The sequence below is a fragment of the Bubalus kerabau genome, chromosome 17 (genome assembly GCF_029407905.1).
Source record: "Bubalus kerabau isolate K-KA32 ecotype Philippines breed swamp buffalo chromosome 17, PCC_UOA_SB_1v2, whole genome shotgun sequence".
NCBI lineage: Eukaryota > Metazoa > Chordata > Mammalia > Artiodactyla > Bovidae > Bubalus > Bubalus kerabau.
Genome location: NC_073640.1, coordinates 5629110 through 5652914, shown reverse-complemented (window position 1 = coordinate 5652914; position 23805 = coordinate 5629110). Strand labels below are relative to the sequence as shown.

General features: G+C 56.5%; 2 protein-coding genes across 10 annotated transcripts in view; one reads left to right on the top strand and one right to left on the bottom strand.

Moving 5' to 3' along the window:
• The first annotated feature begins 1218 nt into the window (after positions 1 to 1218).
• On the top strand, positions 1219 to 8884 carry LDHD (lactate dehydrogenase D). 4 transcript variants are annotated; one of them, XR_008704299.1, is made up of 11 exons: positions 1219 to 1315; positions 1791 to 1903; positions 2119 to 2260; positions 2461 to 2602; positions 2709 to 2868; positions 3316 to 3515; positions 3598 to 3713; positions 3807 to 3934; positions 4413 to 4503; positions 4582 to 4693; positions 6533 to 6644. XR_008704299.1 is itself a non-coding variant. In XM_055553508.1 (11 exons), the coding sequence occupies exons 1-11, from the start codon at positions 1244 to 1246 to the stop codon at positions 6624 to 6626; spliced, it is 1383 nt and encodes a 460-aa protein (XP_055409483.1). In that variant the 5' UTR covers positions 1219 to 1243; the 3' UTR covers positions 6627 to 8884. The 4 variants fall into 4 exon arrangements, 2 of the variants coding, with proteins under 2 accessions (XP_055409483.1, XP_055409482.1); XR_008704298.1 differs by lacking the exon at positions 6533 to 6644 and adding an exon at positions 4780 to 4913; XM_055553508.1 differs by having other exon boundaries at positions 3598 to 3726; positions 6533 to 8884.
• Positions 8885 to 8892: 8 nt separating this feature from the next.
• The window catches only part of ZNRF1 (zinc and ring finger 1), an 86329-nt gene continuing 71416 nt past the window's right edge, over positions 8893 to 23805 (bottom strand). The window contains exons 2-5 of one of the 6 annotated variants that reach the window (XM_055553514.1): positions 19582 to 19677; positions 12477 to 12582; positions 11042 to 11133; positions 8893 to 9152 (exon numbers count right to left, since the gene is read on the bottom strand). In XM_055553514.1, coding sequence (XP_055409489.1) covers positions 11076 to 11133; positions 12477 to 12582; positions 19582 to 19677 — 260 coding nt within the window. In that variant the 3' untranslated portion in view covers positions 8893 to 9152; positions 11042 to 11075. The other 5 variants (XM_055553513.1, XM_055553511.1, XM_055553512.1 and 2 more) reach the window with 5 other exon arrangements.

Below are 23805 nucleotides of genomic sequence, written 5' to 3'. Positions count from 1 at the left end.
TGGAAAAATGGGGGAGAGGGGAAATGTTGTAGATTAAGAGAGGCTTATGAGACACAATAACCATTTGCTCTGTGAGGGCTTTCCCTAGATCTTGATTTGAACTGCTGCTGCTAAGTCACTTCAGTCGTGTCTGACTCTGTGCTATCCCATAGACGGCAGCCCACCAGGCTCTCCAGTCCCTGGGATTCTCCAGGCAAGAACACTGGAGTGGGTTGCCATTTCCTTCTCCAATGCATGAAAGTGAAAAGTGAAAGTGAAGTCGCTCAGTCGTGTCCAACCCTCAGCGACCCCATGGACTGCAGCCCACCAGGCTCCTCCATCCGTGGGATTTTCCAGGCAAGAGTACTGGAGTGGGGTGCCATTGCCTTCTCTGTGATTTGAACTAACCAACTGTAAAAGAGACTTTTTTTGATTTTTCTTTTTAAAATTTTTGGCAGTGTGACATGTGGGATCTTAGTTCCCTGACCAGGGGTTGAACCTGCATCCCCTGCACTGGAAACGGTGAGTCAGATAAGCCAGTTAAGCAACACATTGAAAGTGGACACATGGATTTATTTCAAATGTGGTTGAGGAGAAAGACCCAAGTAGGAGTTTGTATTCCTGGTTTGACTGGGAAGGAAAACAAAGACAAGAATAGCTTTATCTCAGTAATGTTACAACAGGTTTTTTTTGTTTTTTTTTTTTTTTTTCAGTTTCTGTAGAAGGAAAACCAAGCTTGGAATAGCTTCAAGAGCAGCAGCCACGTCACTCCCCAAGATCCTGGGATATGCCCAGTAGGAGAGTGGAGACAAGGGGATGCAACTGTCTTTTCCTTTACTTACCTGGTAAATTACTGTTCATCCTTAGCACTCCTCTTCCAGGAAGTCTTCCTGGCTTGCCTTACTGCAATAGCCCACCCCATCCCCCAAGAGCCTCCCTACGCTTTCCTTCTCAGAGACCCATCAAGGCTTACTCTGTGACACTGCAGCTGGGTCTTGTGGGATGAGAAAGCTCAAGGGTATTTGCCAAGCCCCTGAGCCTGGCTGGAGCCCTGGGTACTCGGACCACAAGAAATCATTGCATAATCTTAAATTAGGTAGTGGCTGCTGTTCCGTATCCCTTTGGTTCAGTAAACCTCACCTCTCCTTCGAGAAGCACTGACTAAGCAGGGTCTGGCAGGGCCACCTTAAGGCTGTACCACCTTAAGCAGCTCCGCCCCCAGCACAACCAATAGCCCGGGGTGGTAACTGGCAACTGCACAGCTATGGCCATCCTGCTCCGGCCTGCAACTTGGGGACTGTTCTCCTGGAGGGGCTACTGCTCCAGGGGGACGCAGGTGGGTAGGAGGGGAGGAGCCCCTTAGAGGGTGGGGGGCCTGGCTCCATGCTGCCCCAGCATCCGGAGATCTCCTGGGGAGGATCGCTGGGCTCACCTCATGTCAGATGTGGGTGTTGAGTGAAGGGGGCTGAAGCCCCTGTGTCTACCATGAGGGGGGCTGGGGGGTTTCAACTCCAGAGTGCCCCTTTGGGGCTCCGGAACACACACACATTTTGAAAGAATGCATGGGAGGCAGGAAGCTGGTTCTAGGCCAGGTCCTGTCATGGATTCGATGGCTTCTTTTCCCCGACCGTAAAATGGGAAGAAATACCCAAGAAGGGCTCCAAGAGCCCTAGGAGGCCCCTGCCAACGTGGGGCAGGGCTGTGGGTGCCTCTGTTCACAGGCAATGGAAGCCCCACCCCTCCCCTCCCACCAGACAGGTGGCCCCAGATATCTTTGAGTGACCCTGCCAACGTGCGTTTCTCTCCTGCAGGGCAGACTCAGCACGGGCTTTGTGGAGGCTCTGAAGGCAGTTGTGGGGAGCCCCCACGTGTCTACAGCGGCTGTGGTCCGAGAGCAGCATGGGCACGATGAGTCCATGCACAGGTGGGTCCCACCTCCACATCAGAACCCCCGGGGAGTGAGGGTCCTGGGGTGTCTTCGGCACCCTTTTGGGCGCTCTGGCATTCTCCACCTCTCCTCTGTGCCCCCAGAAGGGTGTTCTCTACCCACTGCGCAGCCTCAGGCCCTGCAATACCTACAAACATGAGCAGTACCTGAAGGTACCACACACCCCTACACTGCTGAGGGTCTGGTTGCAGGTGCCAACCTCCGGACGCCGTGGTGTGGCCCCAGAATGTGGAGCAGGTCAGCCGGCTGGCAGCCCTGTGCTATGGCCAAGGCGTGCCCATCATCCCCTTCGGCACAGGCACCGGGCTGGAGGGTGGAGTCTGCGCGGTCCAGGTATGAGCTGCGGCTGGCCTCCTCCGCGGGCCAGGCTCTCCCGTCACATTTGCCACATGGGCGGCGGCCTCCTCCACCACGCTCAGCACCCCTTACCAGCCATCCTGGAGCTCCGGTCCGCCTGCTGGGAGGTTGGCCACGAGCTGAGGTCCTCCTGGAGGAAGACCTAGGGCAGCCATTCTTTGCATGCCTCCCGCCAGGGTGGCGTCTGTATCAACCTGACCCGTATGGACCGAATCTTGGAGCTGAATCCTGAAGACTTCTCTGTGGTGGTAGAACCCGGCGTGACCCGCAAAGCTCTCAACACCCACCTGCGGGACCGCGGCCTCTGGTTCCCTGTGGGTAGGCTGGGGCATTTCCCCGGGCCTGGCGGGCTCCCTGGGGGCGGGGTGTTTCTGAGGCTCGGTGGGACCCCTCTGCGGGCACCAAGCTGCCCTCTGCCCTCCAGACCCAGGTGCAGACGCCTCTCTCTGTGGTATGGCGGCCACTGGAGCCTCGGGCACCAACTCTGTGCGCTATGGCACCATGCGCGACAACGTGCTGAACCTGGAGGTGGTGCTGCCCAGCGGGCAGCGGCTGCACACCGCAGGCCCCGGCCGGCGCTTCCGGTGAGTGCCGTCTCTCGGCCGTGGCCCCCGGGAGACAGGAGACTGTCCTGTGGGACCAAGCTGGTAGTCCAGTGGTGGGGGTAGTGCCGGGAAAGGCAGGGCTTCCCTGGTGGCTCAAGCTCAGAGAATCCGCCTGCGAGGCAGGAGCCCCAGGAGCCGCAGGTTCCATCCCTGGGCGGGGAAGATCCCCAGAGGAGGGCACGGCAGCCCCTTCCAGGGTTCTGGCCTGGAGGATCCCAGGGACAGAGGAGCCTTGTCTACGGAGTCGCAGAAAGCGGGACAGGACTGAAGCGACTTAGCAGGCGCGTAGGGGAGCGGCTGCCTGGGGGGTAGTCTGCACCGAGGGCGGTCAGCCCAGACCTCGGGCTCTGCTCCCTCCTGGCCTCTAGCCAGAGATCCGGCGGCATGTGGCCTGGACGCTCACCTGCCTTGTGTCTCCGGGCCCAGGAAGAGCGCAGCCGGCTACAACCTCACTGGGCTCTTTGTGGGCTCTGAGGGAACGCTGGGCCTCATCACAGCCGCCACTCTGCGCCTGCACCCTGTCCCTGAGGCCACTGTGGCCGCCACCTGTGCCTTCCCCACCGTGCAGGCGGCGGTGGACAGCACCGTACACATCCTTCAGGCTGCAGTACCTGTGGCCCGCATTGGTGAGCAGTCCAGGTGGGCTCCCCGGGCGAGGCCCCCTTTAAAGGCCAGGCTTCACCTCACCTGGCCTCTCCTTGGCCCCAGAGTTCCTAGATGAGGTCATGATGGATGCCTGCAACAGGCACAGCAAGCTGAACTGCTGCGTGGCACCCACGCTCTTCCTCGAGTTCCACGGCTCCGAGCAGGCGCTGGCAGAGCAGGTGCAGCGCACAGGTGTGCTGGGGTGCTGTGGGCAGGGGGCACAGGCTGCCCCCAGAGTAGAGCTTGGTGTAACTCCCCCCCGTCCCCCACAGAGGAGATCATCCGTCATAACGGAGGCTCCCACTTCTCCTGGGCCAAGGAGGCGGAGGAGCGCAGCCGCCTCTGGGCAGCCCGGCACAATGCCTGGTATGCAAGCCTGGCCCTGCGGCCGGGCTGCAAGGTGAGCGGGCTGGGATGCAGGTGGGAGCCTTTCCTCGGCCTGGCACCCTATCATCCAGGGTGGCCAGCTAAGGCCCTGGCGGGCAAGACTGCCACATCCTTGGGAGGGAGCCCCTTCCTTGAGCCAGGCCCTGGGTTCAGGGACCGAGCAGTGGCAGCACGGTGCCCTTAGAAGTTTCAACACAGAAGGCAGACTGGAAGAGGTGGTGAAGGGGGAGGTGGTAGCCTATGGGAAGGGGAGGCAGGGCCCCAGGTAGCCAGTGCTGGGGGACCTGATCGGGGGTAGGGAGCAGGCTGGGAGCCCTGGGAGCCTATGTGGGCCAGTTTTCTTGTTCCCCAGGGGAAACTGAGGCTTAGAGACGGAGTGGACACATGCATGTGAGAGGCCGAGCTCCCTGAGCCCATCTGTAGCCTTGACTCCTTACCTCCCGGGCATGCTGGGTGAGGGGGTTATTGCTCACGGAGCTGCCCCAACTCAGGGCTATTCTACCGACGTGTGTGTGCCCATCTCCCGGCTGCCGGAGATCCTGGTGCAGACCAAAGAGGACCTGGAGGCCTGGAGACTCACAGGTTCCGCCAGCCCCCTGTGGGCGCGTGGGGCAGGGTGGGGCGGGGCCAGGGCCACAGCTCTGTCTTCTGGGCCCTCAGGAGCCATCGTTGGGCACGTGGGCGACGGGAATTTCCACTGCATCCTGCTGGTAGACCCCGAGGACCCTGAGGAGCTCCTCAGGGTCCAGGCCTTTGCAGAGCAGCTGGGCAGGTAAGGGCAAAGCGGGAGGCAGGGCAGGAAGGCGGTGGCGGGGGCTAGGGGTGTCCCACTGAGGGTCCCTTCCGCTTGCCTCCCAGGCGTGCACTGGCGCTCCATGGCACGTGCACCGGGGAACATGGCATTGGGCTGGGCAAGCGGCAGCTGCTGCCCGAGGAAGTGGGCGCGGTGGGCATGGAGACCATGCGGCAGATCAAGGCCACGCTGGACCCCCAAGGCCTCATGAACCCAGGCAAGGTGCTGTGAGGGGCTCTGGGCACCTGGCCCACAAGCCCTCACAGAGTGGCACCTCCCGTTCTGGAGCCTGTTTTCAAGCCCCCAGACTCTGCAGGGGTCTTCACCAGCTGGAAAGGTCTTCACCTGTCTTTTTAAACGAACCTGAAACCAGGGGGAGGAGAGAGAAGCTTGAACAGGCCTCCGGCTTCTCCCCAGCTCTCTTGCTGTCCTCAGGAGCCTTTGCTTCAATAAAATTGCTGGGGGTCATTCCCAGTGAAGCAGCTTCCTCTCTGCTCTGACACAGCCGGGCCTGGGGCGGGGGAGAGGCACCATGGGTCACCCCAAAGACTAGGTCCACTCCCCTCCTCGGCCTCCACAGCACAGGACAGGAGAACAAAAGCTGAGGACGCAGCACCCATAGCCCAGCCCCATCTGCCTGGTGAGGGGAACGCCCTTTGCTGGTGGGGAAGGGAAATTCTGCTCCATGTTCTCAATCCCGCGCCCTCCCCCACACCCAAATAAACCTGAGCCCCACTTGCAACTGTCTGGAGATGAGCAAGCTGCACCTGTGAATGGCCTCCTGTACCTGCCCACCCCACCTCCTCCAGGTTCTCTGTCCTTCGGCCTGTGATGCCCTCATCCCTCACCCGGCCCCTGCTCTTTGACCTGTTGCAGCCTGAGGAGGGGATGGTGCTCAGGCTGCAGGAGGAAGGTCACTTCAGGGGACCCAGGTCCCTGTCCCAGTTGCTCTGCCCATGAGAACCCCAGAACCTGAGGACTAAACCATGGCCATCCTCACTTACCATAGACTCCCCCCTCTGAGCCCCCAAACTGGGCCCTAGAACATTCTGATCATGTCCTTCAAGTGGCTGCTACCAATCACTAGAAATGGAAGTGATTTTCCTGGTCCCACAACTGTCCACGGTGTGGTATGTTTCTCTACCAGCTTTCTTGACTCTCATGTCAGGCTCTGTCCCACCGAGGCCTGCCCCAGGCTTGGTCACAATTTCTAGCCAGAACTCCTCGTCCAGGGTGCCTGGCAGTCGTTCCCCCTAAGCCCATGCGAGGGCGCCTGACACCACAAAGCTCAGACACCAGTTATCGCCTGGGGTGTCTGCTCCCCTCGCAGGGACTTACAGCTCTCAGCTCTGGGCCCCCTGTTTTCCAGGGTCCAGCAGATGCCTGGAGCCCAGGAAACAGATCTCCAAGCCCCCACCCACCTGCAGGTCCCAGGAGCCTCTGGTGGAGGCCCACCTCCCTCCCTGGTGGCCTTGGCCCTCAGGAAAGAGGCTGAGCAAGGGGTGCAGGGGAGCCAGCATCACCCCCCAACTCACTTCACTCCCATCCTCCTAAGACCCCGCTGAGCTCCTTTCCTGACTCCACCCCATCACCCATCAACTGTTCAGGCCCCCAGAGGCAGCCGCTCTGAGACAAGCTTTGTTCAGACTCCTCTGGTAACACCAGGCTGAGCCCTGAGTTCGCTCTACTGTGACATTTCTGTCCCTTGGATGTAACAGGGGTAGTGTGGGGCAAGTTTCATGTCCCCGCCCCCGCCACCACCCAGTAAAGGAAACAGGAACACTAACATGGACTCACCGGTGCCTCCCCTCCACGCAGGCTGCCTGCCACCAGCAGTCCTCCAGGGTGGCATTCTGCAGGGCCAAGGCTCCTCCCTGGTGTGCCACCCCACCACCCAGCGCCTGGCAACTAGTAGGTGCTCAGCGAATGGCCGTTTCCCCAAAATTCTTTATAAGGAGAAGCTCCAAACAAGCAGGAGAGTTGAAAGAACAAATACACCGTTCACTGAAGATTCAACAGTGAATATTCTTACCTGGCTTGCTTCGTGTGTGTATTGTTGGGAAATCATTTGGAATTGTTACAAATTTTTTCACATCATTCACCTATACAATTCAGCATGTTTCCTAGGAATAAGGACCTAAAAACCTTGACATATTAAATGGCTACTGTGCATGCTAACTTGCTTCAGTCATGTCTGACTCTTTGTGACCCCACGGACTATAACCTGCCAGGCTTCTCTATGGGATTCTCCAGGCAAGAATACTGGAGTAGGTTGCCATGCCCTCCTCCAGGGGATTTTCCTGACTCAGGGATTGAACCTGTCTCTTATTATGTCTCCTACATCAGTAGGCGGGTTCTTTACCTCCAGCCCCGCCTGGGACTACTAGACGACTAGTTTTAGTGAGGTGCCCTTTGCGCAGGAAGCCACCCTCTCCAAGTGTGCAGTCCACTTGGCAATCCTCCAATAGCAACCCACTCCAGTATTCCTGCCTGGAAAATCTTATGGACAGAGGAGCCTGGCAGGGTACAGTTCATGGGGTCGCAAAGAGTCAGACATAACTTAGCGGTTAAACACCCAAGTGTCCTGAGCCAGCAGAGAGAGTGGGTGGAACCCGCCTCCCAGTTCCTGCCAATTCCCCCCGCCCTCAGAAAGGCAGAGCTCGGGAGAACCGTTTGGCTGGAGGATGACAGACACCAGTTCCATCTGGGAAGCCAGGACAACCCCATCCCACCCCCGCCCAGGAGCTGGCAATCTGGGGCTAAAGTCAGAGGACACGGCCACCAGCAGAGGGCTGTAGTGAGCCGGGTGGGAGTGAAGTCCCTGGGGGTGGGATAAACACCAGCACAGGAGCCTGGAATAGTACCCGGGGCGTGGGCTCCAGCCCTCCTCTCACCCGGCTCACCCAGGGTGCCGCCAAGGCTGCCAGGTCTAAGCCACCGAGGTGGGCACATGGGTCCCCTCTGCCTGCAGGCCTAGGGGTCAGGCAAGGAGACATTCAGGGCCACCTTTGCTGGAGGAATTAAATATAGAACAGGGAGACACAGTTGCCAGGCAGAAGCAGGAGGTGCTGTGAATAGAACAGTGCTCTCTGTGGTGACAAAGCCATGAGAGAGCCTGCTATGCATGTGCCAAGGCTTCCGGGCAGATTCTCTGACCCTCACGGTGACCTCTGAGCTGTGACTTTGTTCCCACTTCACATGGGGGGCATCTGAGGTTTAGATGGGAGTCCTTTCCCAACATGGTTCTGCCAGGCAGAGACGCCCCATACAGACAGTTGAGAGCCCAGGCTCCTGCCACCACAGCAACTGCAGGTTTCCGGGGTCACCACCCCACCAGCTTGGAGCCAAACTCCTCTTGAGTTTTTCTCTGGAACGCTGGACATGCTGGGGCCTTGGCTCACAGCTGCCCACCAGCCTGTAATACACAGAGCAGGTGCTTCAGCAAGCATCCGACAGAACATGACTGCAGGGCCTTGGTGGGGTCAGAGCCCACCCGCGGGGGGCTGGAGTCCGGCAGAGCATGTGTCCCCCTCCTGAGCTGCCCTCGCAGGCCCTGCAGTGACTCTTCGGGAGCGGGTCTGGTGCAGAGACACAGGCCAGGTGGGCACTGGCACCCACTGCCCTACGTTTCCCACCCTGCCCAAGGTGTGCCAACTCTGGTGAGCCCAGAGTGGCTGGTTCTAATTCAAGGGCTCTGAGGGCTCTGAGCTGGCTCAGCTCCAAAGCAGGGCCTCTTTCTGGGCCTCAATGAAGCATGCCCGTGAGTCAGCATGGAGACTCGGCCGGAGCAACAGGAAGGGCAGGGTGCAGAATGAGGAGCCAAGGATGGTGGTGGTGGGGTAATGCCTGGAAGAACGCGAGTCCCTACAGCCTCCCCGGGCTGCAAGATCCTTGCCCAGCAGATTTTTCCAGAAAAGTTCTGTCACGACCACGCCACAGGTGACGCCAGATAGATTCCATGGGGCTTGAGCGGGTTTGTAAACCTGCGGGACTCCAGCCTGCCCTGCCCTGTTCCCTCACCCATGAATCCCCGCTGAGAACCGTGTCACACACTCGTAGCCCCGACACTAGCCTGAAGGAAGGCTAAGGCAGGTGGGCGAGAGACAGGGACGGAGACCTTCAATGCTCACTTCTTGGTTGTGTAATGATACTTGATTAAAATGAAGTCACACAGTGCATCTTTTATTAGACATTATTTTAATACCATATCAAAACACCTTGACTAATGAAGAAAGCCTTTTCCCCCAGCTTTGAACATTTTTTTAAACATTTTATAAGGTTTTTTTTTGTTTTGGATTTTAATATATAAATACAGAAACCTATCTTGCCGGAACTGATGTCACGCATGAACATCAACAGCTAAAATGTTCTCAAACAGAATGCCTGAAAACAGGGGCAGCTGTACACATCCTTTTAGTCTCTTGTTTGTCTAAGTTTTCTGGAAAAAAGAAAAGAAAATACACAGGGGTCTAGGAAAAACGTTCAGGCATTTTTGCAGGACACTTGTGATTGTTAAATCCTCTGAACTGACCAGAACCAGGAGGGAAGTGGGAAGGAGAAATGGGAAGAAGGGGGAGAAGGTCCTGATGGGCTCGTTTTTGGCAACAAAGTCAAGATATCCGGGTCCCCAGGGGAGAAAAGTGCAAAATCAAGCCAGAAAAATGGGGGGAAAAATCAAACAAACAAAAAAACCAAGGCAGAGTGGCTGATGGAGAGGCCGCTGGATGCCGGGCACAGGAGGGCTGTGAGCTCGCTCCACGCCCTTGGGACTTGAGTGGCAAGAACCCGGCTCTGTTCGTTTGTCACTGAGTGGGTTCTGGCCGGGCAGCAGACAGCGATCTGTAAACATCACGAGGGAAAACACCAGTCGACACTAGACTTTTTGCTTTTTTTATAATTTTTTTTTTTTTTTGTAAACACTTTAGAGACAGACCCACAATGCCTTTCAAAGGTGAAAAAGAAAATGCCCTTTCCCTCCTGGGATGAGGATGAGGGGAAGGATAGCGGGTGATTCTTTCTTCTCTCAAACTGGCTCTCATCCAATCTGGTGTCCTCAGGGAGAAAGGGGGGCCATTCTCTGGAAGTCAGTGCAGGAGGGCGCCCTGTTCCCACTGCTGTCCCCACCTCAGCTCTGCCCCAGTGTCCGAAGCCTCCTCTCAGGAACGGGGCCCTGGCTGTCCCTGTGGGGACCGGAAGATGTCAGTCGCGCTTGGTGGGCCCGAGGCCGGCCATGTGCGTCCTGTGGAGGCCGGGCTGGGGCGCCCCCCGAACCGGACGTCATGCTGGGAATCTGGACTCGCAGCTGGTGCCAGGCTCCATGCCCTCTGCCTCCTTCTTCCCCTCGCGTTTTCTTCACCCCATGTCCTCAGTTTTTGAGGTGAAGGTAAAAAGAGCAAGTGTCCCTGAATAGTTTGACATCGTCAGCTGTTCTGGGGGTTTACTTGGGATAAATGAAACAAACCTAACAAAGAACAAAAGAAAACAAAAAAACGGGAGAAAGAGGGAGACGAAGAGAGAACGAGAAAGAAAGGAAAGAGGCCACTGAACCCCTGGGTGTGAGATGAGGTAGGTTTTGGTTCCTCTGGGGGTGTTGTCTGTTTGGCCGAAGGGACAGGTAGGATGGGGACAAGAGAGGACATTCAGCAGTAAAGCAAGGTGCCCGAGGGAGACACGGGCTACACAATGGTTACAGGGTGGGAAATGCCCACCGGCTGATGGGCACTCCCCTTTCTGGGGAGGAAGCTGGCTGGGCTGGTCTGCAGTGCAGTCAGGGACCTGGGCTGTGGTGGCGGGGCCCCAAGTCTGGCCTGGAGGCCCCCGACTCATCTGGAGGGGGGTGAGGGAGGTGGCCAAAGGAGGCAAGAACCTGGTGAGCTGACTGCAACAAGGGCTGCAGGGACAATGCGCGGTCCTGTTCAATGACCATCATGTCCACATGGGGGTGCAAGCGAGACGTCCCCATCCCCAAAGAAGCAGGACCCCCCACCCCCCACCCGGATGAGGACCTGCTCCACAGCCCAGAGAGCACAAGGCACAGGCTCCCCCCAACCCAGCACTTTCTGAGGCTCCTGCTGAACCTTCTCAGGGAGATTTGCCCTCAACGTCTGGATCACACTGGTCTTTCCCCAACTCCACCTCCACCCGTCCAGATTCTTCTGAATGACCATGCAAGAGTGGACTCTCAGGCTTCCCAGGAACCACTCCCACCCCACAGAAGCACTGCTGCTTAGACCCTCTTCCCCCGACCCCTTTCAGTGGGGAGGCGGGGGTTTGTGAGGGCAGCTCAGCAACGCCCTCCCCACTCCAGGCCCCCAGTCACTGGCTCACCATTGAGAGGAGTCAGCAAGCGAGCCCAGCGGGGTCAGTCCGCAGGGTGTTCTGGACAAGATCTGTTCACTTCAAACCACGAGTCTATGCAACTGAAGGGGGAGACGGCAAGGGGGGCGCGTCACTGGCCGAGCAGCTGCTCCTCAGGGCCGGGTCTCCGAGTAGGATTCCTACGTCTCACCCGCGAGGACCCGACACCCACTGTCTACTGGCGGGAAGGAGCAGGGCACTCAGGTGGGTGCTGGCTCAGCCGGAAGACCCGTGCCATAAGGTGGGGTGGCGTGGGCCTAGGCCCACAGGAAGAGGGGAGAGCGGCCTAGAGCGGGATGAGGCCTCGGGGGCATGGAGTCCGGGAAGACGGCACAACTACCAGAGAGTTGGCGAGTGTGGGGGGCTGCGAAGGGCGGCCAGGCGACCGTCTCCAAGGCTTGAAGGGCGAGGAAGGCTGGGCAGCGCCCTGAGCGGTCTGTCTCCTGAGGCTCCCTCCCTGGCGGTGACTTCTCAGGAGACCCCACTGCTCTGCCCGGCTGTGGCGGGCAGCCAGCAGCCAGCCCTCCCGGGAGAAGGTGGCCAGGGGGGGAAGTCAGGAGCGCCAGGCAAAGGCCGGCAGTGAAGTCCTGGGGTCACAGAAAGGGCTGTCCGAGCCTGTCTTTTCGAAACAGGTACCAGACTGGCTATTTGCATAAGTCTCCCCCAGAGCTAGAGTCCCGTCCCCAGTTCTGGTCAGCGCCTGCCGGGACGCTGGCGGCCTGGCGCTGGGCCCGGCTCCCCGGCCCTCACTCGCGCCCTCCCAGCAGCAGCCGCATCCGCGTGCGGCCTGTGGCCGGTGGCCCCAGTCAGGCTTCAGGAAAGCCTGCGTCATGAAGCGCTCCGGGACCCGAGGGGCCGAGAGTAGTGGTGGCCACGGGTGGCACGGGGCGGCCTCCCGTCCTGAGTGAGGCGTCTTCTTTCCAATTGGAAACAAGACCCAGGCTCGAGCTGGAGCCCGAGGACGAATCTCGGCCCTGTTAATTATGGAGGTGCCAGCCCCACAGGTAATGAATATTACCGCCCGCGGGGCCTCTGGGGGCGAGGGGCGGGGCCTGGGAGGAGCCTCCAGGGCCCCGATGGGGTGGGGCCTGGGGCCGAGGAGCAGGGCGGGGCAGCCAGCACCTCCCTCCGTGCAGACTCTGCGGCACAGAGGCACAGACCAGTCTCGGCACACTGCGGAGCAGGGGGGCTCAAGGAGACGCACATAGACCCAACCTTCCAGGGGGCCAGGGATCCACAGGCTTCCCCGGCTCTGCGCCCCGCACGTCCAGACGTCCCTGCCTGCTGGCCTCTGCCTCGACCCTGTTCAGGGTCCTTGTGACGGCTAGCTCTTTCCTCCCACCACAGGGAAGGAGCCCTCTGGGGTCTGGGTGTGGCAGAGCTGGGCCTGCCAGCTCCCTCATACCTTTTGTGATAAATGCACAGGCAGGGCAGCCTGGCTATCGTGTCCCCCTGAAGCAGCTCCTCCAGGCAGATCACACACTCACCCGCGTCTTTAGTCAGCACGTCATCTGCAGAGAGGGGACAGCGGGAGAGGACGGGGGTCGGTCACCAGCTGGCAGGGGTCTGAGGGCCGGTTGGGACGGCGTGGGCCGCCTGAGTGGGTGAAAGCCTGAGGTGGACCTTGACATGAAGGTCCTCACTGCAGACACCAGACATGTAAACCACACGCCAACTATCTGAGGACAAAATGGGATTAATCACCAAATATGCAGCCCAGGAGACAGCGGATGAAAATGGACGGGAGAGTGAGACACAGGGAGCTGGGCAGCACAAGACAAATTGGCTCCCTGGACAGACTTTCCCTCTAAACATACACACAGGCCAGGACACTGATTTCTGGCTTGGGGAAAAAAAAATGGTGATGAAGAGAGTTGTACTAGGCAAGAATGAGAGGGAAAAACAGGCACTCTAGCCAATAGAAGTGCACGCAGGATTATTCACAACAGCGGGTGGGAAATGTCCACTAGCTGATGGAGAAATGAACCATCAATGAACCATGCGTGCGTTGTGGACCCACACAATGGAGTATCGCTGAGCCAGGAAAGGTGAAGGGCTGATGCGGGCTGCAACATGGACGCACCTCGACAACATGGTGTGAGTGAAAGAAGCTAGACGCAAAAGGCTGTACGATTCCCTTCATGCGAAATGTCCAGAAGAGGAAAATTTAGAGACAGAAAGTTAGGTCAGGGGGCACCGGAGAGTGAGTGCTTCATGAGTAAGGGATTTTCCTTTTTCTTGTGGTAACATGAGATGTACCCTCCTGATAAAAATGTAAGAGTACAGTACACTACTGCTTATAGGCATCATGTTGCAGAGCAGACCTTGAGACTTATTCATCTTACGTAACTGAAATTTTCTACCTGTTGAATAGCAGTTGCCTGTTTCGCTCTCCTCTGCCATCTACCCTTTGCTCTCCAGTTCTATGGAGTTGACTGTTGACTCCTTTAGATCCTTCATTTAAGTGGAATCATACAACGAGGTCCTTCTGGGGTGATGAAATGTTTGCAACTAGACAGAGATGGTGGTTGCATAACGTTGTGAATGTCCTAAATGCTACAACACTGTTACTTGTGTGTTAAACACATTTTAATTAAATAAGGGAAAATCTTTTGCCACCTCATGCAAAGAGTTGACTCATTGGAAAAGACTCTCATGCTGCGAGGGATTGGGGGCAGGAGGAGAAGGGGACGACAGAGGATGAGATGGCTGGATGGCATCACCGACTCAATGGACATGAGTTTGAGTGAACTCTGGGAGTTGGTGATGGACAGGGAAGGCTGGCGTGCGCGATTCATGGGGTTGCAAAGAGTCAGACACGACTGAGCGACTGAACTGAACTGAACTGAGAAAAAAAAAAAAAAAAGACACCTTACGCTCCCACCAGAAAAGAATGAATGGAAGGAAGATGCCCCGGGTGAAGCCGTAGGCACAACAGGAGGAGCAGAGCCGGGGGCCAAGCCAACACCCTCTAGGACGCCCCTGTGACATTCTGGGCACTGGTGACTCAAGTGAATAAGCCATGGTCTCAGGACTCAAGAAACTCACAGCCCAGCAGGGGAGGCTGAGCAAGACGGAAATGAACAGCATGGCGATTCCTGGAAGTCTTAGGACGCACACAGATCCAGATGTGAGAAGTGTGGGAGGCGCCTGGGCAGGGTGGGGACGGCTCAGGGAGGGGTGTTCCAGGCGAGGGGACAGCATCTGTGCACCTGGGGGGAAGGACGCTGCTGCAGAGTCATGGGGCCACAGGGGGGAGGAGAGACCAACTTCCTGAGGACGGGCTTGGGACCTGCATTCTGCTGCGGGGCCTGGGCTTTCTCTGGTTCACTGAGGGGCCCTTGGAGTCACACTCTGATCACATCTGGTCTTCTGAAACCACTAAGAGTGACTGGAAGAGCCCTCGGTGGGCAGCCCGCTCCGGAGGCTGACGGAGCACGGCAGGAGAGGGGAACTCAAGGCCAGCGCCAGCACTGGGGGTGGGAGGCTGACACGAACTGGGGCAGCTGGGCAAACTGGGGAGGAGGGGCGGCGGGCGGGCGCTCGTCATGACAGGAAGGAGCCCAGGAGGAGGGGGCCGGCTTGGGACGGAACAATGAGCTCAGCGATGGGTAGGAGGTGCTGAGCAGGAATCTCCCTGGGGACACAGCCACGGAAACCTTCCAGAATCCACGCAAGTCCAGATCTGGGGTTTAGAGGAGAGCTGTGGGCCTCAGCGGGAGGTGGGGGATACAGAGCTTAGACAAACCCAGAGAGGGCAGATGACTGAACCAGGTGAACTCTAGTATTTGAGAGGCAGGTGAAAAGAGGCAAAGTCAGCAAAAGGCTACCCAGACGTTCTCAAAACCACAGGAGAAATATCCAGAGGGTGGCTTCTGGATGTGAAAACAGCAGAGCCTGAAGCAGGAGAATTCCTCACTCCTGAAAGATTTTAATTGATTGTGGACACGGCCAGTGATATACACTGAGATTTCGTGTGTGTGTGTTCAATGAGCCTCAGGATCTTAAAAGCCAGGCAGGACACCTGGTTTTATTCCTGATTGGCAAACAGGGACAATGAGGCCAGAGAACCAGATACCTTGCTGAAGTCAGAGCGGGCTGGGGACCCTGGGAGCTCAGGGAAGCAGGTGGTGCCCACACGCAGCACAGACCCCAGGAAGTGGCATCCCCCCACTGCGGAAGGCAGGAGGAGCCCAAATCCGGCAACAGGTCTGAGTGGGTTGAGTAAAACTTCCTGTCCCAATCCCTGGGGCACTAGGAATCAGCAGCCCCCAGGTGTCCCTGGGTGCCCAGCAGGGGCGGGAACATGGCTGAAGCTCAAGTCTGGCCACCACCCAGATCCTACAGGACTTCTGCTCTCTCATGCTGGGAGACCGCCGTCAGCTGCCAGGGGACCTCGCCACCCAAAGGACAGGACCCTGAACCACGCTGAGATTACTATGCAGATGGACTCCAATGCCTCTGGGCTGGGCACCCTGAGGTCCCCAGAGCTCGGATACTTGACTGATCCTGGTCAATGAGAACACAGAACCAAGCTGTTCTTTCTCCTCAAGCCCCACAAGCTCCAGCTTCCTGACACTGCATGCAAAGCCAGGGTCTCTGGCCTGGGAGGAAGCGTGGAAGTGAACCTGGCCTGAGGGGTGGTGCTGACAGGGCCAACGCTCGGCTCCAATGCAGACCAGAGAAGCAGCCCAGGGTGGTGGGCAGTGCGTCCTGCTGCCGGAGCGAGGGTGGGAGGTGGCGGCGCACTTCTGCCCGTCCCTGTCCCTGACAGCTGCCGTTCATCAAAGAGGAGCGGCTGAGGAGGAAGAGAGGAGGGAGCCCTCCTTCTCTGGGGCCAGCTGCAGGCCACGGAACCCCGAAGATGCTGCAGGGTCAGGGCTGCAGCTCAGGCTGAGGGTAGTGGCCAGGACCCCCGCGCTGCTCCTTCCACTTGGCCAACCTGCTCCCGTCCTTCAGAGACCAGGCGACAGTCTCTCCTCTGGAGCTGGAAACCAGCACCCACCTCACAGACGGCTGCGGCCCTCCCTTCGGGTAGGGGGAGGAGCCTGGCTGTGGGGAGCGCAGGCCTGACGTCGCCCAGTGAGACGCTGGAGGGGCACGGAGGTGGGTGTGGACACTGGGGGCTGAACCCACGTCCCCAGGCCTATGGCGGTCACAACCCCGGTGAGCAGGACGGTGGGAGCCAGAGGGAGAAGCCCCACACACGCCCCAGACAGGCTCCACCTGGCCTTGCCTCCACGCCAGGTACCCAAGAGCCTGGCACTGCAGCCTACCGGGGACCGGGAAGGGGTAGTGCCACCCACGCCGGGCCATGCCAGCTCCCTTCCTGGGGAATCTCCAGGCAAAGGGGAGACTCTGAGTGGAGCGCTCCCCTACCAGCAGCAGCGTCCCACCCCAGCCCCCGGACTGCCAGTGCTGCCCAGGTGGGCTAGGCTTCCATCATGACAAGCAGAGGGGGGTCCTCAGGCCCGAGGGGCTTCCTGTTATAGAGGCTGCCCTGGGGCCCCTCAGCCCCCTCTCCCTAGGGCTCCCTCTCACCCACGCCTCATGCACAGCAAGCCAGGAGCCCTCTCCTGCCCTCCCTCTGCAGGAAGGGCACCTGCACAGACACCCCCAGACAGACCCCAGGCCGTCAAGACTCAGCCACTCCTAGCATCAGTAATAGCTCCCAGCAGCGCCCCCACTGGCTTGGGCAAACTCTCCAGCCAGGACCTGGCTCCCCAAGGCCCAAGAAAAAGCACTTCCATCACAACCACGGGGTCCCTGAGAGCAGAGACACAGGCCAAACAAGCACCATGGACATAAGTCTGCTGGCGGGGGGTAAACGAGCAGGAGGCACACCTACTTTGAGGGGAGCCAGAGTCCCTTTCCTTTAAAGAAACCTTGTGTGACATTCAGCATTTAGCTGGAGGCGATGACCTTTGGCAGAGAGGAGGGGTGGGCAGGCAGGACCTAAGAGGCAGGGCATAGGTCTGTGCCCCAGAAGAAAGCTAAGCAGACAGGAGCTTTTAAAGCTGCTCTGACAGCCACCAAGCTCGCTGAATATTGCTGGCAAAAGAGCCTGCCACATGCCAGGCTCTCCCAGAGCCAAGGAGCCCTGTTGGTCGCGGTATCGGGGCCTCCTCGGTCCCAGGACTGTGACCCTTCTGTTCACGGCAGAACCAGGCCCCTCACCTCCAGATTCACTCTACTAGCTGACCAACATGAAGGTCAAAACCTGAGTGCATGTTCTTGAGGATGCAAGTTGCCCCAGTCTCAGAACCACAGAGAGACACTGAAAAGGGAGAGAAATTACAAGACCCTGTCAAGCTGGCCACATGTATCCAAGCAAATGGGTCCCCCGACTCCATTCTCACCCCTGAGGTATCCATTCTGGGTTCAGAGCTGCCCGCAGAGGAGAAGTGAAGACAGGAGAGCCTGTGCTCTGGGGTGCACCCCCATTGCATCACCACGTCACCCCGACTCACGGGCCCGGTGCCCGTGCGGGAGCACCAGCTCCTAGTCTTCACGGTTCTCCTGAGCACTGGGTGAACCAGTTAAACTAGTCTTGCCCTTCCTAAACTGGCCTTAAAAAAAAAAAAATCTGGCAGGTGGCTACTGGAGGCCTTCCAACCCACGGCTCAGGCCAACCCTCATAATAAGAAAAATACTACTTTCTATCAGCCTCATTTAGGAGGTTTCTTTTCCCCCCACTCTTTGGTGATTAATTTCACCTTATATAACTGCTATCCATTTCCTAAAAATTTCCCCAATTGGTGCTAGCATCTACAGAAAGGGGGTGTGTGTGTGTGTAGATGGGGAATCTCCCCGGAGTGACCAGGAATTTCAGTCAATCTTCATAAGAAAACAGCACATACCCACTAAGAAAGTCTCAGATCATCCCCTTCCCAGAAAGACTGAGAGTTTTATACCTCACAAATGCCTTAAATCTCTTCTTTTTTTCCTTTTTTGGTAGAAAAGACAGAGTAGGATGATAAGAAGTCATCAGTAAAATACAGCCTAGAGGTCCGAATTGGGATTTTGGCTTAAGGCCCCAAAAGGCCTGTGTGTATCTCAGAACAGGCCCCAGAGCAGCCCTGGAGACTCGCACTCCATATACAGACCCCAGTGGCAAATGCCTTCCTCATACCTGGAAGGTTTAGGTGTCCTTAGACAAAGCCCGCCTGTGCTAACCGTGCGGCAGTGGGGCGAGGCACCTTCTTCGCCTTAAGACAAATTCCACTGATGGCACCAGAAGCAACATGCTGCTCTTTGCCTTGGGTGATTAAGGCCTGGCTTTTACAGAAGAGGGCCTCCTGTTCACATTCACACACCCATTCTCTCAAGCACACCCTCCCCTCCCCTGCCCCCAAAGAGATGGCTTTTCAACTGTGTGTACGTCAGTCACTCAACCGTGTCTGACTCTTTGTGACTCCATGGACTGTAGCCCATCGGGCTCCACTGTCCATGGGATTCTCCAGGCAAAAATCCTGGAGTGGGTTGCCATTTCCTCCTCCTCTTCCCAACGCAGGGATCGAACCCGGGTCTCCCACATTGCAGGCAGATTCTTTACCATCTGAGCCACCAGGGAAGCTCCCAAGTGAAAGTCACTCCATCGTGTCTAACTCTTTGCAACCCCATGGGCGGTAGCCCACCAGATTCCTCTGTCCATAGAATTCTCCAGGAAAGAATACTGTTCCCCCTTCTCCAGGGGATGTTCCCAACCCAGGGATCGAACCCATGTCTGCCACATCGCAGATGGGTACTTTACCGTCTGCCTGAGCCACCAGGGAAGGCTTTTCAACTAAAGGAGGCAGAAAATGGGAACAGACCAAGAACAGTCACAGCCAGGCCTCCGGCTGGCTGGCTAACCTCTGCTCCCTCTGAGGGGATTCAGTCTGAGTGTGGCTGAGTGAGGCCAGGAGGACACCGAGGGCAACACGGCACACCCGTGCCAAAGCAAGGTACTGGGGCTTGATCCCGAGGAAACGGCAGCCCGTGGACAGAGCCTGGTGGGCTACAGTCTGTGGGGTCCCGAAGAGTGGGACATGACTGAAGCGACCGAGCACGCACGCACGTCTTTGCACAGCACGCTAGGCAGGTGTTCACTTTCACTTTGTCCACGGGGTGTCGTGGCGGGGGACTGGGGTTTCATGGAGTCCCCCGATGTACTCATGCTCAGCCCCAAGGTGGCGGGTCAGTTCTTAGTCCCCAAAGGTGTCCACACATCACATCTGTTCTGCCCTGGACAGTCAGGCTTAAGCCGGTTGTGCAAAGCTTGGCCGGGACTCCCCTTCACCACAGAGAGCTGGTGCTCCCGCAGACCCTCAGCTGTCAGCTGTGTGTGACCAAGGCCTGTCTCCCGACCAGACGCTAGAGGAGCTAAGCGGGTAGCAGGAAGGACGGGGCGCACTAGCCTCCTGAGGGACTCCCGCCCTGCCCCGCTCCCCTTGCCCTTCCCGCTCGGAGGCAGGGTGCAGAAGCTGCCCAGAAGCCACCCCCGCCTCCTGCCCCAGCCAAGCCCTCACCGTTGTAGGAGAGACGAGGTTTGCTCAGACACATTATAAAGTGCATTTCCATCTCATCAGAAGCCACGGACTTGGAGCAAATGGGGCACTTGAAACCTGAAAGGAGAGAACAGAATGAAATGTTTTGTTTCCCCAAATCAAGCATATCCATAATAAAGGTGCAAACTCTTGTGTGACTCTGGCCATGTGGGCTTAGAATCAACACAGAGAATGACAGTCTAGATACATCCCAAACTGACTTCTGCATTAAGGCAACCAGCATTTCGTTTCTTTGTTATAGCCTCCAACTCCCACTTTTTTCACGGAGGCTCACCCTTAGCAGAGACATTACTTTGCCGACAAAGGTCTGTCTAGTCAAGGCTATGGTTTTTCCAGTGGTCATGTATGGATGTGAGAGTCAGACCATAAAGAAAGCTGAGCGCTGAAGAATCAATGCTTTTTGAACTGTGGTGTTGGAGAAGACTCTTGAGAGTCGCTTGGACTGCAAGGAGATCCAACCAGTCCATCAGGAGATCAGTCCTGGGTGTTCGTTGGAAGGACTGATGCTGAAGCTGAAAATCCAATACTTTGGCCACCTCATGCGAAGAGCTGACTCATTTAAAAAGACCCTGATGCTGGGAAAGATTGAAGGTGGGAGGAGAAGGGGACGACAGAGGATGAGATGGTTGGATGGCATCACCGACTCGATGGACATGGATTTGGGTGGGCTCCGGGAGTTGGTGATGGACAGGGAGGCCTGGCGTGCTGCGGCTCATGGGGTTGCAAAGAGTTGGACACGACTGAGCAACTGAACTAAAGGGAACACCCTTGTCATGCCCCTTGCCGAAGCCTATCAGCCATCTCTGGCACCCGACTTGAGTTTTCTTTGCATTCAGATCCTTTCCCAAGGGGGTCTAGTGGGCAGTGGGGACAGGGAGTCATTGAGCGAATCAAGGTGACTGAACAGACTGTCTTTGAATAACAAAGAGCTAACATCCTTCAGCCTCCGGCCCTCAAACCACTTAGCTGGATCACCTGGGGAAGGAACCCCTACAGGTGTGGGCACCTCCGCCCCTCAGCAAGAGCACCTTCCCTCCCGCGGCCCCCGCAGCTGTCCTTGGAGAGTGTGCGTGCAGCGGGGTGGCCCTGCACAGCACTCCCGAATGCCGCACATGCCTTGGCCACATGCTTCCAAGAGTGACAGCTGTTTCACAACCGCAGGCGACTGACCCTGCTGTTTTATTCTCCAGGAAGTTTACTCATCACACACCTGGGGAGTTTCATCAAACTGTATCAGCGCTGGATATTTTGTCGGAGAACCTTTTGAGCTGAACTCCATTATGCATTGATCGCTTTTTTATAAATTATCTTCTGACCGATTTTTACAGATGAGTACAGATTTTTACAGATAAATACAAATCTTTCCAATTTTCCCCATTTTACTTTTATTAAAATTACTTTTCAAAGGGGGAACTCCCTCCCTGATGCTCCGGCGGCTAAGACTCTTGTGCTCCCAATGCAGGGGGCCTGGATTCCATCTCTGGGTCTGGGAACTAGATCTTGCATGCTGAAAATAAAGATCCCACATGCCTCAATGAAGACTTGGTGCAGCCAAATAAAAAATACTTAAAAACAAAACAAATGGGAAATTCCCTGGTGGTCCAGTGGTTAGGACTCTGCTTTCCCAGGTTTGATCCCTGGTCAGGGAACTAAGATCCCACAGGCTGCACAGTGGAGCAAAAAAAAAAAAAAAACCCTACTGTTTTCAAATAGATTACTTCACTTTCATTCTACTAAAAAGACCGAAAAGTCATCTATTTATTTGTCCACATCAAATTTTAAACACCACAGTGTCTCCCTTATGCAACCATAATCCCTACTTTCCCAGTCTGGAGTTTCCAGGTCAAATACAGGACGTCTAAACACTGTTGTGAAGATTTGACCCTTCTGTTGATTTTCAGCCTAAATGTCCACACACAGTTTCACTGGACGCAGGAGCAGTATCTACCATGAGGAGAGGGTTCAAGGCAGAGAGGAGCTCACAGCTTCCCCAGCGTCCTTCCCGAGGGGGCTCACTCACTCTGCGGGGCAGCACCTGACCTGGACAGCTGGCGGTGCTGAGACAGGAAGCGGGCCGGCTCCCGGGCAGGGCACAAACCCGTGGCATGAAGTCTTCTCCGAACCCACCTCTCTTCAGGGACAGGGCTCTGAGCTCCAGAACCAGACAGAACACCCACAGTCCGGCCTGCTCCGGGCAAAGCGGACCTCAGACTCTGCGGCACCGACCCCACCCCCCCAGCCCCTTTCCTCAGAGACACTCAGCGTCTGTGTGCGCTGGTCCTGGAAGTGCTGCCATCTCAAGGATCTGGCTGAGCTCTGAGAAAGGGCTGTATTTTCTGATCTCTGGGTGGTTGTGAATCCATCAAAGACAAAACCAGAACACAGAAAAGAAACATGAGAGGGGAGGGTCCACCCCGCGTCCCAGCACAGGTGAGTCTGGCACAGTGAGAATGCTCTTCTAACCTCGTCCTTCTGTCTCCCTGAATCTGCCTCAGGCCTGTGTCCTACAAATTCACCAATACTCGTACTCAATAACATTCCACAGAATGACCAGCCACTGAGAGAGCAGTTGTTCACCCTTCTTTCTCACTCAAAAGACCAAAGTTCTGCAACACTTAAAGTGACTACAAGATGCTTTCACTTTCAACTGGCCAAGTTAGGACCCTGCCTGCAGGCTGAGGGCGCAGGGCTGAGGGGAGCCCAGGATGGACCTGACAGGTCCTCAGATACCACGTCCTGATGTGGCCACTGGGAGGTGGTAAAGTGACTTCTCACTAAAGAAAAGCCCTTCACCTTGTACATTACTCACATCTCTGACTACTTAGAACAGTCATGGTTGTTACAATGGCATCATTCAAACCTTTGCACCCCACCGTGATTCCCTGAGCACAGGAGAAGGGTCAAGTTACAGCTACGATGCTGCGAAAAAGGGACACCCTGCAAGAAAGGTCTAGGAGGAAACGTCACTGGACATTTATGTCCTAGGAAAAAACAAGCTGAGATTCACAGGTTTAGGCCGATCCTCTCATCGTACAGATAAAGAAAGAGACCCTGGGAGGCCAACAGCCAAACAACTGAGGGGCTGAGCTGAGACCAGAATCAGATTTCTTAGCTCCCAACCTAAAGTCCTCGCCATTGGAGAAGAAAGAGTTGACTGTGGGTGTGATACTGTGATTTCTAATCAGAAGTATACGTTTGGCCTTTGTCCTGTTTCTGGCATAGACCTAAACTAAAACCCTTGGAATCCACTAACGAAAGGCCAACAGCATCTGGTCTTTTGTCATCACTTCCTGAAACAGCTCCAGAACCAAAGGTGAAAGAGTTAAAGGGCTGTTTATTCATAACCACCCCCTTTGAACTACACCACAGTCTATGTACATAAGGTGACTTTTGGAAAGTCCCTAGATGATAACCTAAGGATGGGGTCCAGTTGCCAAGAGAACCAACCATGTGATTAGAAGACTGGAACTTCCAGCCCCACCCCTGACCTAGAGGCTGGACCAGTCACCAGGGATTTAATCGATCATGCCTATGTGATGAAGTCCCCATTAAACCCCCAAGGAGAGGGTCTGAGAGCTCTCTGGCTGGAGGTCTGAGGAGAGCGGTGTGCCTGGAGCCAGTGTGGCTCTGCGTTCCTTCCCCCGACCTGACCCTGTGCACCTCTCTCCCTGGGCTGTTCCTGAGTTACATCTTGGCAAAATAAACCATTGGTCTAGTGAGTGAAATGTTTCTGAGGTCTGGGAGAGGAAGGGGGCATGGGAACCTCCAATTAACAGGCAGCTGGACAGAAGCGGAGGTGACAACCTGGGCTTGTGACTGGCCTTGGAAGTGGGGGCCATCCTGGGGGGCTGAGCCTGTGGGATTGGATGCCATCTCCAGGTAGATACCCTCAGAATTAAGTTAATTGCTTGGTGGTGTTGGGAAACACACCTCAGAACAGGGTTTTCAAAAAGAGGTGGGCTGGGAAATACTAGGTCTTGGAGGAAGCACCACTATAGTAGGAGAGACCTATATTCTAATGAAAGCAGGGTCAGTACCACTTCCATCACCTACCTCTACGTTTGTGTGTGTGTGTGTAAGGCTAAAAAAACAAAAAACCTCAGGGTATGTTGTCATGTGAGTGGGGAAGGCCAAGATGACCCGGGTTTTCCAGCTTCAAGACCTTGGCAAGTTATCTACTCTCCC

Coding starts and splice junctions, on each gene's coding strand:
- LDHD (XM_055553507.1), top strand. CDS start 1,244: ATGGCCATCCTGCTCCGGCCTGCAACTTGGGGACTGTTCTCCTGGAGG. Junction 1,316..1,790: donor ACTGCTCCAGGGGGACGCAG/GTGGGTAGGAGG, acceptor TCTCTCCTGCAG/GGCAGACTCAGCACGGGCTT. Junction 4,504..4,581: donor GGAGGCCTGGAGACTCACAG/GTTCCGCCAGCC, acceptor CTGGGCCCTCAG/GAGCCATCGTTGGGCACGTG.